General features: G+C 33.4%; 1 protein-coding gene across 1 annotated transcript; it reads right to left on the reverse strand.

The window, feature by feature from the left end:
• Positions 1-337: 337 nt before the first annotated feature.
• LOC107404804 (E3 ubiquitin-protein ligase UPL6) lies at positions 338-10,392 on the reverse strand. Its single transcript, XM_048465256.2, has 26 exons — positions 9,839-10,392; positions 9,311-9,408; positions 8,985-9,112; positions 8,529-8,640; positions 8,201-8,381; positions 7,784-7,966; positions 7,331-7,513; positions 6,981-7,068; positions 6,763-6,881; positions 6,289-6,593; positions 6,016-6,112; positions 5,670-5,813; positions 5,408-5,491; positions 5,234-5,320; positions 4,883-5,023; positions 4,655-4,780; positions 4,227-4,325; positions 3,736-3,803; positions 2,917-2,983; positions 2,628-2,798; positions 2,448-2,537; positions 1,898-1,978; positions 1,610-1,683; positions 1,397-1,468; positions 1,176-1,265; positions 338-798 (listed from the first exon to the last, which is right to left on the reverse strand). Exons 1-26 carry the CDS (start codon positions 9,995-9,997, stop codon positions 732-734), a joined length of 3,114 nt encoding a protein of 1,037 aa, XP_048321213.2. The 5' UTR covers positions 9,998-10,392; the 3' UTR covers positions 338-731.
• Positions 10,393-13,465: the final 3,073 nt, after the last annotated feature.

A 13,465-nucleotide genomic window follows, 5' to 3' on the forward strand; every position in this document is an offset into this window, starting at 1 on the left:
ATAGTCAGTACTTTTTGTTCTTTCATTTACCTCACAAGCGACCATTTAACATAGACAATTATTATTCTCGCGAACACACGGCATTATCCTTTCATTGGTAAACTTAATTTTCTTTCGTTTAGTCGAAAAGTGTTTGATATTGTTTTCATCTACGTGTAAAACGTTTATAATTAAGCTATTTTGAAACAATCACTGTTCTAAAAAAATGTAAAGACACTAGAAGTTCAGTAACTGTTTAATCTCATCCATTGTTAATTTCCATTTACAAATGAACATTTAAGAATCGAATAGAACCCCAAACCAAAAAAAAAAAAAAAAAACGTTAACAAAAACACAATTGTAGGTGCTAACCGAAATTTTGTTTGACCTTATTTACAAGAAGACTGTTTTACAAAATATTACAGTAACCAAAATGACAACCTATTCCTTGCTGGCAAAAACTACTTTGCTATAGGGTCCCATATCGGTAAATCTCAGAACCCCAAATTCCGTATATACATGTTGAAACGAAGAGGCTTGTATATCTACGCAACATACTACTTGGGGCTTCAGCTTTTACAATCTTTATGGTGTCCCTGTTCTCATGGTGATGCTTCTGAGCATTTGGAAATACAATTTACCGAAATTTATAAGGGGTTGTGTATTCTCTCGGGTGAGGGAATAATCTGCTGCCCTGTTTGAAGTCGGTCGGAGCAGAAAGTTTGGCATACCTGGAATGTTACAAAGAATGCTCAACTCAAATCAAAGCCAGCATCTGCATTAATAGCATACAGCAATTTCTTTTCCAGTTGCTCCTTGCTGCATCACAAACATGTCCATAAGGTGGTGAAAATAAAAATATAAAATTAAAATATAAAAATAAGAGAGAGAGAGAGAGAGAGAGTAAAATAAAGCATGTCATGCTTGGTTATGTTTTAAAACTCTTCCAAACTGCATGATAAAATAAAATACACGATGCAAAGATAATTTCATAAAGCATGAATATATGATGCGATGTTGGACTGCCAAATGATACCGTTAATCTATGATAGATATCAACTATCACTCTCAAGTCAACCGCCAGCAGCTTTTACTTTTTATTTTTTTTAAGAAGTTTCTGTAATCCGCCAGCAATGAGGCAAACATAACTTAAAATCTTAAGCCTTGTATGAAAAGGATTCTGTGAAAGGACAAACCTTCTGTATGGTGGAAGCTTTAGAAGATTCATACAAGTAGCTGATGTAGGTAGCCGGTCCAGAGCTTCTTCAGAAGCACTACCAGCAGCCCTACAGCAGTGGGGAACAGAAATTGAACGTTAAGAAACAGGCATGGGGAAAGAAGGAAACCGGGTAAAATAAATTTTCCATTTAGCCAAGTCCACTCCATTTGTAAAATGATTAATTCACAAAAAAACTACCTCTGTATGCAAAACAAGGGCTCAAGGTATCTGAAACCAAGCAGTGGTCCTCGAGAGCACCCAGTCACAAACCTAAATAAAATCCATTATTATTATTATCCTTTCCAATCTTCATTATTTTCAAAGCCAACCGCACACAGATAATTGAGATAGCAAAAAGATATAAACTGTGAGGTGTGTATATATTATATATCAATTAATATTATAACTCACTTGAGAAAATTTTTCTGATTTTCCAATGAAAAGTTCTTCACGACTTCCCAGAACATCTCAATAACATAATGCTCCTGTCAAAATAAATATGAATAATGACTTGGCTCACAACAATCTAAAAGATGGGATAGGATATAATTAATGATCAATATGCAAATTTATTAGATGATATATCAACTTAAAACAAGAAAATACACTATTTATCCTCTGCGTTAAATTAAATAAACCACAAAAGGGAAAGAAAAGGAAAATCAAAGTATAAAGCTAAATGAATATAAACGAACTTACACTGTGATAGCCACCAGCATAATTGGTATGTGATCGCAGATCGTCAACATCCAAGCTTTCAAGTGAACCTGATATCAGAAGCTGTAAAACAGAGATGACAAAAGAAGAAGTGGAGGAATAAGTCTAAATGAAATAAATTCCAAAAACAGACTTTTACAGGTCATAAACTATCAACAATGTCATACTCTCAGTGTTAAAATTATAGTTATAGAAATGAACAAATCATCAATAAAATATGTAGCCAAGGATAATTGATCAAAATGCATATCGGTATCTAGGCAGCCTTTCAACTCAAGCGCATAGGAACATGTCCTGCTATCAATGGGAAAGGCTAAGCTTACAGAACAATTGAAATTGATAACAATTCCCGAAAAGGGAAGGTGCAGAAAGTTATAGCATTAAAACAACATATCAACTACACAGTGGGAAATGACAAGACTATTTAAAGATCTATGGTCATGCAAGAGGCTGCCAACGAAGATGTGAACGATAAGATTAATTTTTTTGTAACTAGGCCTTATCCACAAAGACTATAAGTTGACCACTATACCTGTAGCTCATGCTCATTAAACATATCAATCCAATCTTTCTGAATAAGCTGCTGAAAACCCCTTAAAAAATGAGAACTTTGTTGACGTATCTGAAAGTGATCATTTCAACGAGTCACAACAATAAAGACACAGCATAGGATCTGAGCTGAAATGAACTTGAAAAAAGAAGGTTGTAGGACCTGAAAATTCAAACGGTGATTGGCAACAAGATGAATAAAGGGAATGACATTCTCATTTGTAACACGTTGGTTTTTTCCCCCAGGAAGCAGCTCTTCTTCCGTTTGCTCCCCGTATTCATTATTTACAATGACAAAATACAGTTCTAACGCTGAGATGTCACCTTTATAATGCTGTAGACAACAAAAAAAAGGGGAAAAAAATGTTTGTGTCAGGATTAAGAAAACCACAAAGGCTTGAAAGAATGTCTACTGGTACTTTTCAATTAGACAGCATAAACATAGAAATTACCTTCAAAAAAATAAGGTGTCGATACAACTCTGGGTCCAAGGAAGGCAAATCATTCAAATAGTTGTACCTAATCAACAAAGAAGATATGCCAAAATTAATAGCCCTGTCCTGATTACATATAATAAACATGGTAAATTCTCTGAAATCACCACAGGGCACTGTGCTCTTCAAATCAATTCACATATCACTCAGTTAGAGACTCTAGCAGGATACTCAAAAAAAATCAAATAAATATTTCATCAAAAACAGGAAATAAAGGGCTCTGAAAAGTGAGTTGCCATAAATCAATAGAAGATAAACAAACTAATAGTAGCTGATGGATAAATAGATTTTTCAAATTAGAACTACAGAAAAGCATATCACGCACTATATTCTAGATGAGCTATATCAATCAACAATGCACTATATCCATATCCCATTCCAGAAAATAGCTCTTTTAACTGGTTATTACACTACAGAAATCCTCATGTAAATTAACAATTGCATCCACATATTGTTAGGTGTAAATTCCAACAATATAGACATTTTTTTTTTTTTAGTAGAAAAGACTGGTTTCTAGTAACTATAACATTGTGTGTTATATTACTTTCTTTTATTGGATCATAATCTCTCCAATACAATATATCACACAACTCTATGAATTCTACAAATTCTATGATAGTATTAACACACCAACTTTTCAAATGCCAACTTTGTTAGGACCAGGACCGTGATACAACATGACAGACACTAGTCCAGAACTACAGCTTTTAGCATTCAACAATCAAATAAGTAAATAAATATTGCTGGCAGAAAGTGGGAAGCTTTACAACAACTTACTTCTGTTTTAATTTGCTTAAAAAGAATGTTGCAAATGGTATATCGACAAGAATCCCCTCAAACATGGCCTGCAGGAAAAAAGGACTCATGAAGTTCATGTCATATAAATTCATTTCAGCGGGGAACCCCAAAAAAAAAAAAAAGAAAAAAAAAAGAAAAAAGTCATATAAATTCAAAAGAATTTTCAGATGGATGAATTAATTGAAATTGACTGAGAAACCATTGGTAAATACATGGACACACACTCCTGCTTTCATACAGCAAGTGTAGCTACCCTATTAAACATTGGTGCTTGAAATTATATCATTTTTACAACCAAAAAAAAAATAAAAAATAGTTACTCTAAAATACATGATATGGCTTTAATTCACATGACGCATAAAATATTATAAAGACACTACCAGCAGGTTCTTCTAAGATTTAATCAATTACTTGCTAGGTTCTTCTACATGACAAAACAGAGGGGAAAGTAGAAAAACAAAACCTCATACCTTTGCCAGAAGAGTACCAAGAAAATGGAAAAATTGGAGATGTTGTTCATGTATCATTCCTGATCCAGGATTAGGGTAGAGCAGGTGATCCGCTGTTTCCTGAATAGAAGAAGCCCAATTAAAAGTTAATACAGCTTTAGGTAAAGAATGAGGCAACATCAGCAGACATGATTAAGCATAAACTGATTGTTATCTTCAGAGTAGCCATAAACAGATCCAAAATTTAAAGTCAAATGAAGATTATCAGAAGATTCAGGGGCAAATATTACAACTATAGGATGAAAGTTTTAATCTTCATCTTGACTGACTGAAAATGAAAGTTTCCTTAGATTATGTTGCAATCATGATGATGATAGGAGTCAGTAAATTTAGCTTCTTCATTGACAGCCCTAAAAGCAGAAATTTAAGAAAATGCATAAACATATCACCTTAAATAGTCCATATTGCACATCAAAGGCTGCTCGAGTAATATTCTCCATGAAATCTTTAAATATACCACCACCATCGATGCCAGCCTCCTCAACTCCAAATTCATTCACAAACGTTACACGAATCTGCAAGTAAGCATCTTAAGGTATTATTATGATACCTGAGGAACCAGTTACTATTCTATATTTAGTATTGTATGGACAGATGACATTCTGAACAAAAATTACCGGTCCTCGAAGATCTTCCTCAGACAATGCACTCATCTGATTATAAGCATCTTCCAGAATACGATCCCGCCTTATTCTGAATCTGTTTCTTGTATAAACAGCATGTGAACCATGTCTCTGCCTAACTGCTGCTAATTGTGACTGGTAAGCACATTTTCAGATATATTGTTAGGAATACAGTAATCCAGGTAAAAAAATTAGTCCTAAAGATAGAAAACTAATATTGAACAAAAGTGAGGCTTACAACTCGATAGACCTCAAGGTGTCAGCCTCTAAGGCTATAAATCAATGCCTCACCTTGAGGTGCACACACAATTTTTAAAAAACTTAAAATGTGACATTATTACTTACAGTGAATATTTTAACTCTGCTTGTAAATGGTACAAGGAAAGGAGCTTGCTTCAGTATGTCATTGGCTCGGGTATTCTCCATTGCAGCCTGGACGTAATAATAGATAAGTAATAGAAAGCCATATCATGGAACATTTGATCCAGTGAATTAAAATGCTGAAAGAGAATATATTACCTGAGAACTAAAAAAATCATTAACACCATCAGCATGGAAGTCACTTGGTGGTGTGAATTGCCGTCTATTGTTCCAATCTTGTAACTGCATTATCAATTTCATATAACCAAGAAAGAAAGAATATCGAACTTGATTAGAATATATTTTATGCATTATAGCATGGACATATTTCTTTATTGTATAAGTAATACAACCTTCTACGTGTAAAGTAGAATTTACCAAAGAAAAACCAAAAAAGTCAAAAACTTTAAGCTTGCACTACCTGAGAGAGAAGCTCAGAGGCTACAAAGCTAACCCTTTGTTGAATGAATTCCACAGGGTTTTTCTTACTAGCATAAGTATTCATGACATGTTTCACAGAATTTGAGGAGGTTGTAGGATTCACCCAAAGGAGCTGCCAAAGCGCCTGCATAGAATAGTTTACCAGTGAGCCATAAAATATATAGTAATTATCAAGTAGTTATCATACACTTCTGTAGCACATGCTTGTCATACATACACAGAACAAAAATTTTTAGTTCTGTGACAGTATGACAGCTAAATTCAGTAAAGGTTGCACTTGACACATTTTTGTTCATACATTTGCAAAAAACTTTCAGCAAGATTACCTGTCTAAGTATAATAATTAGGTATCTGATATCTTTCAGAGACAGAGGCTTCTCTTGTTCATAGAACTCCTCATTATCTACTATTGTAAGCATATGCCTGACCCACCAAAACAAAATGTAAAAGGTGTCCATATTAAATTCTATTATCTCAAACTGCCACATCTAGATTTATCATTAAAAATAGATTGCATGTGCAAGAAACAAATGAATAGATATTTGTAGGCCAATAATAATACAGTATGAACTGAAACTCCAGAATTAAACTAATATTACTTGTACACAGGGCAGAAAACAGCCAGAGGTAACAGCCAACCAGGTGCATCTCCAGACAAAAAATATGATAACCGCTCAGACAAGGACGACCATTTCTGGTTCTCATGGCATCGCTTCATAAAATTCCAAAGCACTGGAACAAGTTCAGTTCGATAAGCAAGAACCGTCATGATTCTTTCAAGAGGCAAAGTGTTGAAAGTGACATGCAGAAAAGCACAGGATGCACCAACAGCAGCCACCTCTTTGTCATCTGGTCCATCGAGCAAACCACTGACAGGCGAGATCCCTCCAAATAAGACATTTGTCTATCAAAGTCCCCCCCCCCCCCCCCCCCCACAAAAAAAAAAGAAAAAGAAAAAGAAAAAGTCAATGAAGAAGGAAAAACAAAAATGCTGTTCAGAACTCTGAGGTAAAGAGTGATTTACTGATACAAAATCTAGCTTCAAAGAAGAATAACAAGTCAATAGGGCATACTAATTGCAGAAGGAAGCGTGAATCAATAGCATCGCATATTTGTCTTTCCAAATCTTTATTCAAAACTATTTCCATTGGTTCAACACCCGCAGTCATATCATCGTCAACCAGCATTGAACCTAAAGCCAAACATATTATTCCCGTGAAATTTGAGGAAAAAAGAAACCCATCATTTAGCAGATAGCAAGCAGAAAAGCGAAGGTTAAAGTAAGTCATACTTTCTTTTTCTTTAATTTCTCCATTTGAAGATTTCATAGGAGGAAGCGCCTCCAACAAGAATGTTGAAACAGCAGCAAGATCTACAGCCTTATCACATAAAAGAAAAGCCAAAATTAGCATCATGACAAAAAAGACTAGTTACTAAAAGAGGAAGAAGAGAGAGAGAGAGAGAGAGAGAGAGAGAGAGAGAGAACCAAAAAACGCATTACAGATTATCAACATAGCAAAGAAATAATAATTGAACCATTACATTCTAACTCTAGCCGCTACCTACTTAAAATAACCTTCCCAATGAAGTTAGAGAATAATAACAGGCGCAGTCCAGAAATGATATGCATCAGTTCCTCACCATTTCAAAAGAGCAGTCTGGCCGAGATAAAGCAACTCCTGCAGATTCCAACATATTTCCAAGAAGGCAGGCATAACCAGGAAACTCATTCGATATATCATCAGGAAGCACATTAGCATGGTTTTGCAAACAGAGTGCCATCTGATGAATGTAATCTTCGCACAGCCCCCTTGTTGCAAAAACCTAAATAGCAACAGATTAGTCCAAGTTTAAGATAAAACAAGTATTGATAGCAATTTTTTTTAAAAATAACTCTGAAGGAAAATAACATGTTTAGCTATTCTACAGCATGCATAAAGACATAACAGCAAAATTTACTGATTCACAACAAGCAAACACAATAGGACTGGAGTCACAGAACTTCACAAATGGTAGCTTTAGAGAACTTCAAGCCACCGCCATGTAGGTGCTTATGTTAATTACAAAAAATATATATGAAGTCTTCAAATCCACCTCTTTTAAATATGGGAAAAGCTGCCAGACAAAAGGAACAGTAAGAATCTGAGAAGAGAAACTCCATCGCGGGTCAATATATGAGCATATACAGGGCTTTTGACCAGTGTGGAAAATTATTAGTGCAAGCACATGTTCCAATGGAGATACTTTGGCACTGCAATTATGGGTCTTCATGATTTCCTGCACCACATCATGACAAGAATTTCAGAAAATATCCCTCAGTAGTTTTGCATGACCAACTAGAAATGTATAAATCGCTGGCAATGAGATAACTAGAGAAAGTAACAAAAGACCATATGAAGAGACAAAGAAAGCCAAAAAGGAGTGCTGTTGCATACTGCAAAAATCAATATGACCCAACTAAAAAATTAGATGAAAATGAAACCTATTTATAAACATATGGAAGATGCATACCTTCCCTGTTAGAACTATCTCTCTAAAAAGGGTAAATGCTTTCCTTTGCAATAGATAGCCAACTATCTTACAAGCCCATGGAAGTTTGGGATCTATCAACAAAGCTACTGCTTCTAATAACAAAGTTGTTGATGTGCTGGATTCTTCAGGTAAGATAAAAAGTTGATTTTTTATTTGATTTCTGTTTCAACATATTGCAACATCAGACGTTAGAAAAATTCACATCAAGAAGACTATTATGATGCATGACTCAACATTGCAACGTCTAAAAGGCTGTTTAGCTCAAACCGAATCTAGGTGAATTTAAAAAAGTGTTCATCCAACCAACCTATTTTGATGTACAGCCTTTAGACAAACATAAGCAAGCTGCTTCGCTCTGTAATCTACCAAAGCATGCCTGCATGAATAATCCAAGCCTGCAAAGATACTCATAACATCCCCTGTGTCATGCACACATAGAAAGTAAATAGCTCAGGCAACAAATTTGGACAACAGATATTTTTGACAAAAAAGGGGAATGTAAAATCAGCGTGTCCATTTTGAAGTTATCATTATTATTCTGCTAATTCATTAGTCCTTGAAAAGAAATATAATTATAACCAAACAAGAAAGCCAGAACCACATACAGGCTCCATCAAACAACAACACATCTACTAAAATTAAATGTCAACGGAATAAAAAAGTGAAATTATTGTTATATATATACATATATATATACACACACATATATGTATAATGCAAATTAACATCTACTTCTCTATAGAGAAATAGTGAATAAAATTACCACTATCTTGGACAAATCGCTGAAGTAATCGACATGTCTCCACAAGAACAGAAAAATCAGCAACATTTTGAGCATCAAAGAAGTATATTAACTGACGCAGAAACTCTGAATCCGGACCAAAACAATCCCTAAGAACCATAAGTATTACACAAACGATCATCAGATATAAGAATCCTTTCAGACATAAAAATGTGTATGTATGATCCAGGGAAGAAGCAAAAATTATGGAGTTTGCAGAGTTGAAAAGTAGAAGCGAATACGTTGGAGTTTGAGTTGAAAAGTATCTGTTTGTCTCAAAACCTAAAATAAGGATCCAACAGATTTACCTGTTCACATTTTGGCACAGCTTCCCATAAGTTCTGAAGAACTGCTCTCGAACCTTGGATCGTTCAGCTGCCACTTCTTTTCTCCCCCTGAAGCATTTCTGCAAAATACGTATGTCACAAAATATACATACCAAAAACCAAATCACTTATCAGCAAAACAATTCAATTAGTTCCAAAAAAAAAAAAGGCGATCATGTTAGAATATGCAGCTGAGCAAATTCAACTTCAACATTTCATATAGCCATCGGGAACAACTATCTACCCCATAGAAAAATCACCAAATTTGTACATTCATTAAAATTGTCAAGATAGTTCCAATCATCAATCGCATTGATATGCACTAATACATAGAAAGCAGCGATTTACCCAATAAACTCAGCTCCCAAATTCATGCAAATATACCAAATGCCATAGCTATTTCATAGCCTCCACATAAACTTACAGTTCCACACACTAAATAGCCCGAACAAAACTGACAAAAACACTAACAAATTCAAACACATTCGATATAACGAATAAGGCAAAAACCTGAATTTTAATTGCAGCAGAGTTCTGCTGGCGCAACCATAAACGGCGGTTCCTTTCTAGCCTTGTCTGCTCCAGAAGCTTTTGTCTATCCCTTTCCTTGGTACTCCGTCCTCCTAAATCCACACGCTTACGTGTCGATGGATCGCCCGAGAAGAACATCCCTCCCAGCAGACCGAACCAATTCTAAACCCTATTAATTATATATTATATTACTCGAAACGAGTTTCAAAATGAGAGCTTTTTACTTTGTGAATGTTCGATGAAGAAAAGTGTAAAATAAGAAAGAACTGCCCTAGAATCGGAAACTGAATTAAAAAAAATAAAAAATAAAAAAGTTACGGGGGAGATTTCAGTATATAAACGTCAGGTTTTGTTTGGCTAGCGAGAAAAAAGATAATTAGGTAGGAAAACTATCAAGAAAAAGGTAGGAGAATTTTCTCTTTGCTTTCTCTCGCTGCCTTGGCCGGACTGTGCTAATCGTAAGTTCGACTCGGAAAAAAAGGTATATATCAGAGAAAAGGTTTCATGATGTATTATTATTAGTTTTTTGATCAATGACTTTTTAATTACCCAAACCAAAAATAAATAAATAAATAACAATTAAAAATTTGGGGTTTCGGGGAAAAGGCGGTGAAACGTTTCGTCTATCTATTTTCTCATACTCATTTAGGTAGTGTGCATTACACGCTCTGCGCTTTTTCTATTCAACTTTTACTCTGTTCAATTTGGTATCACATCCATATACATGAATGGCAAACAATTCAGCATTTACACTTGGGTATTACAACTTTCATAGTAAATGTTAAAAAATAATATTATCAAATTTTAAAATTTATTTAAGAGTGAGAGAGCATCAAGGCTAAAAGGTATGAAATCCGCATTTAAATAAATAATATTTTAACCAATTCAAAAAATAAATTTTTAGTTCAATGTATATATATATATATATATATCAATTCTATTAACTTTTTGACAATAAAACCCAATCGTAAATTTTACCTATTGCATTCTTTTTTATCAATTTCAACATTAAAAATGTCATTTAACAAAATATATCATTTCCAATTGAAATAGCAAGATAAAGGATTTGTGATATTTTTAAGCAATTGGCATGCCATTGGATGTAAAATTATAATGATAAAAAGAAAAAAAAAATCTACACTTATATTCCTTGTAAAATAAATAAAATGTACCTCTATTTACCAGAAAAACTTCAATATAAAATATATTTATTTGATGCATCATAATTAAACTATCAAATTTAAGTTAGATTGAATTTTACCCAAAAAAAATAATAATAAAAATTGATGATGTCTATAATGATATATAATAAATTAATTATAACGGAACAGTGATCTTTTTTTTTATTAACCATGAAAATACTATTTTTTTTTTTTTTGAGAGAATGAAAATACTAGTTTAAGTGTACATTTTTAAGCCATATTTAAGTTTTCTTCCCCCCCCCCCCCCCCCCCCCTTCTTTTAAATTGAGAATGGGGGATTCAAATTCTGTACTTTCCTAAAATAATAGAAACTAAAGTTTTTTTTTTTTAAATAAATTTATAGAAACTAAAGTTGAGTACGGAAAGTTCAAAAATAATTTTCAATCAATTAAGTTAAAAATGTTAAGATTGTATACTGGCATCAGATGACCCATTTTCAGGTTTGAAATGTATTGGGCTGTGCTGGTTTTAAATTTGGGCCAAGTAAGTTAAAACCCAGGTTAAAAATCAAACTGATTATTATAGTTTACATTTCTTTCTTTCTTTCTTTCTTTCGTTTTTTAAATTTTGAGATAGTTGTCACTCCCATAGTCAACAAAAAGGACAAAATAATAGTAATAATAATATTATTATTATTATTATGATTTTGTCTTGTTAACACATATTTCTGTATAAAATTATGTAACACTATGTTTAACACTAATATACTAAAAAGAAAAAAAATAAAATAGAAGAACACTGTGTATAGCACCATGAAATAATATGGACTCTCCCTCCTCTTATTTGTTTTTCTTTATTTTTATGAACTAAGTTTGGTTTGTTGGATTTTGGTCCAAATATTACAACAGTGCTAATGTGATATCCAAATACCAAAACCAGAAACCAAATAACTCGCCATAAGCACCTACGTTGAATCTCTATATCCAATATGTGTTTGTTTTCCTTTTGCCTTCTCCGTCAAACACTTTATAACCAACCTGTACAAAATAAACAGCTTCATCAATAGACTGAAAGTGGGAAGACGTATAAAATGGTTGAGGATATTGAAAATTTAGTAAGTCATGCGCAATCTATGTATGTGGAATAATGTCACAGTACATATTTCAATATTTGTTTGCAAGGAACCAAGCTGTACATATATATATATATACACACATACTTTGCAACTTAATTATATTATATGCATCAACATTTTCTATGTTGTGGTTTTTAACCTTTTAATTTACAGGAAGAGAAAACTCGGAGAAATGAGAAATTAAAATACAAATGTTAAGTGCTCTTTCATAGAGATATATGATGGTAAGATTTTTTTTATCTCTTTCATCCTTCATCTACTAATGTGTTTAGCATCTGGAAGTACTTTTTATTATGTTATTATCTTACAAATTAGAATTCTGTCTTTTCCAGCTATGTAATGATGCTAATTAAGAAGGGTATGTAGGTAGAAAATCTCTATGAAAATGAAGTTTATAACTGCGAGCCATATCATAAAACTTCTATCAAATGTTACAAATAATTTGTGATTATCTTTCCTGGTTTTAGGCCTTGTGTGCATGTTTTTAATTGTGGAAATGTTTTCCAAATTGTGAAAATTGCTATGACAATTGCAAATAGAGAGGAGTCGCCATTCCATTGTCTTTAGTTGTTTGATTGAGAGTAGATAAGAAAAGGATTCCAAAACTAATATAAATCTAGCCGGTGTGGAAAGGCAAGACATTAATTATTCCCTAGCTTGTTGAATTATATACACTTTTATTTGCTTCACTACTGTCCTAATATAGTTTATATGCTAAATCCAAGAGAATTAAGTCTTTTAATTTTTGATAACTCAACTTCCCAATGATATTAAAGGAAGCTTCACACATTAATCAATCATTGTCTACTCTATGGCACTTTATTTTTTTGATTATCTGCTTAATTTTCTATTATTAATTTGTTTTAATGTTATTACATTGAGATTGGATTATTGGCAGTCATGTGATAATAGCTTTAGACGATATAGCACATGAGAAGCCACAACATGTTCCTTATAGAGAGTCAATTTTACTTCTAAAGGTTACCCGCAATTCCTCCTCCTTTATCAAAGGCTTGCATTTTTTCATTTTATCAAATTAGTTTGTATTTTATAAAAGCCGAAGGGATTGGATGAACATTCAAATGTCCATGGATCAAATCTAGCTCAAAGGAAGTCAACCGGTTGACAATTTAGCGTGATGAAGGAATTGGAGCTTGGAGCTGGGAATTTCGAATTGGCTAATGAAATGCAACACTATAAGCTAGTTGATTTATATTTCTGGACCCATCATCATATGTAGGTGTATTTATGGAGTGATTTTTGCATGCTAATTTCAAATTCATCCCCAACGTTATGATCATAATCATGTCCGTGTTTATTGCATTTACG

The sequence above is a fragment of the Ziziphus jujuba genome, chromosome 11 (assembly GCF_031755915.1).
Source record: "Ziziphus jujuba cultivar Dongzao chromosome 11, ASM3175591v1".
NCBI lineage: Eukaryota > Viridiplantae > Streptophyta > Magnoliopsida > Rosales > Rhamnaceae > Ziziphus > Ziziphus jujuba.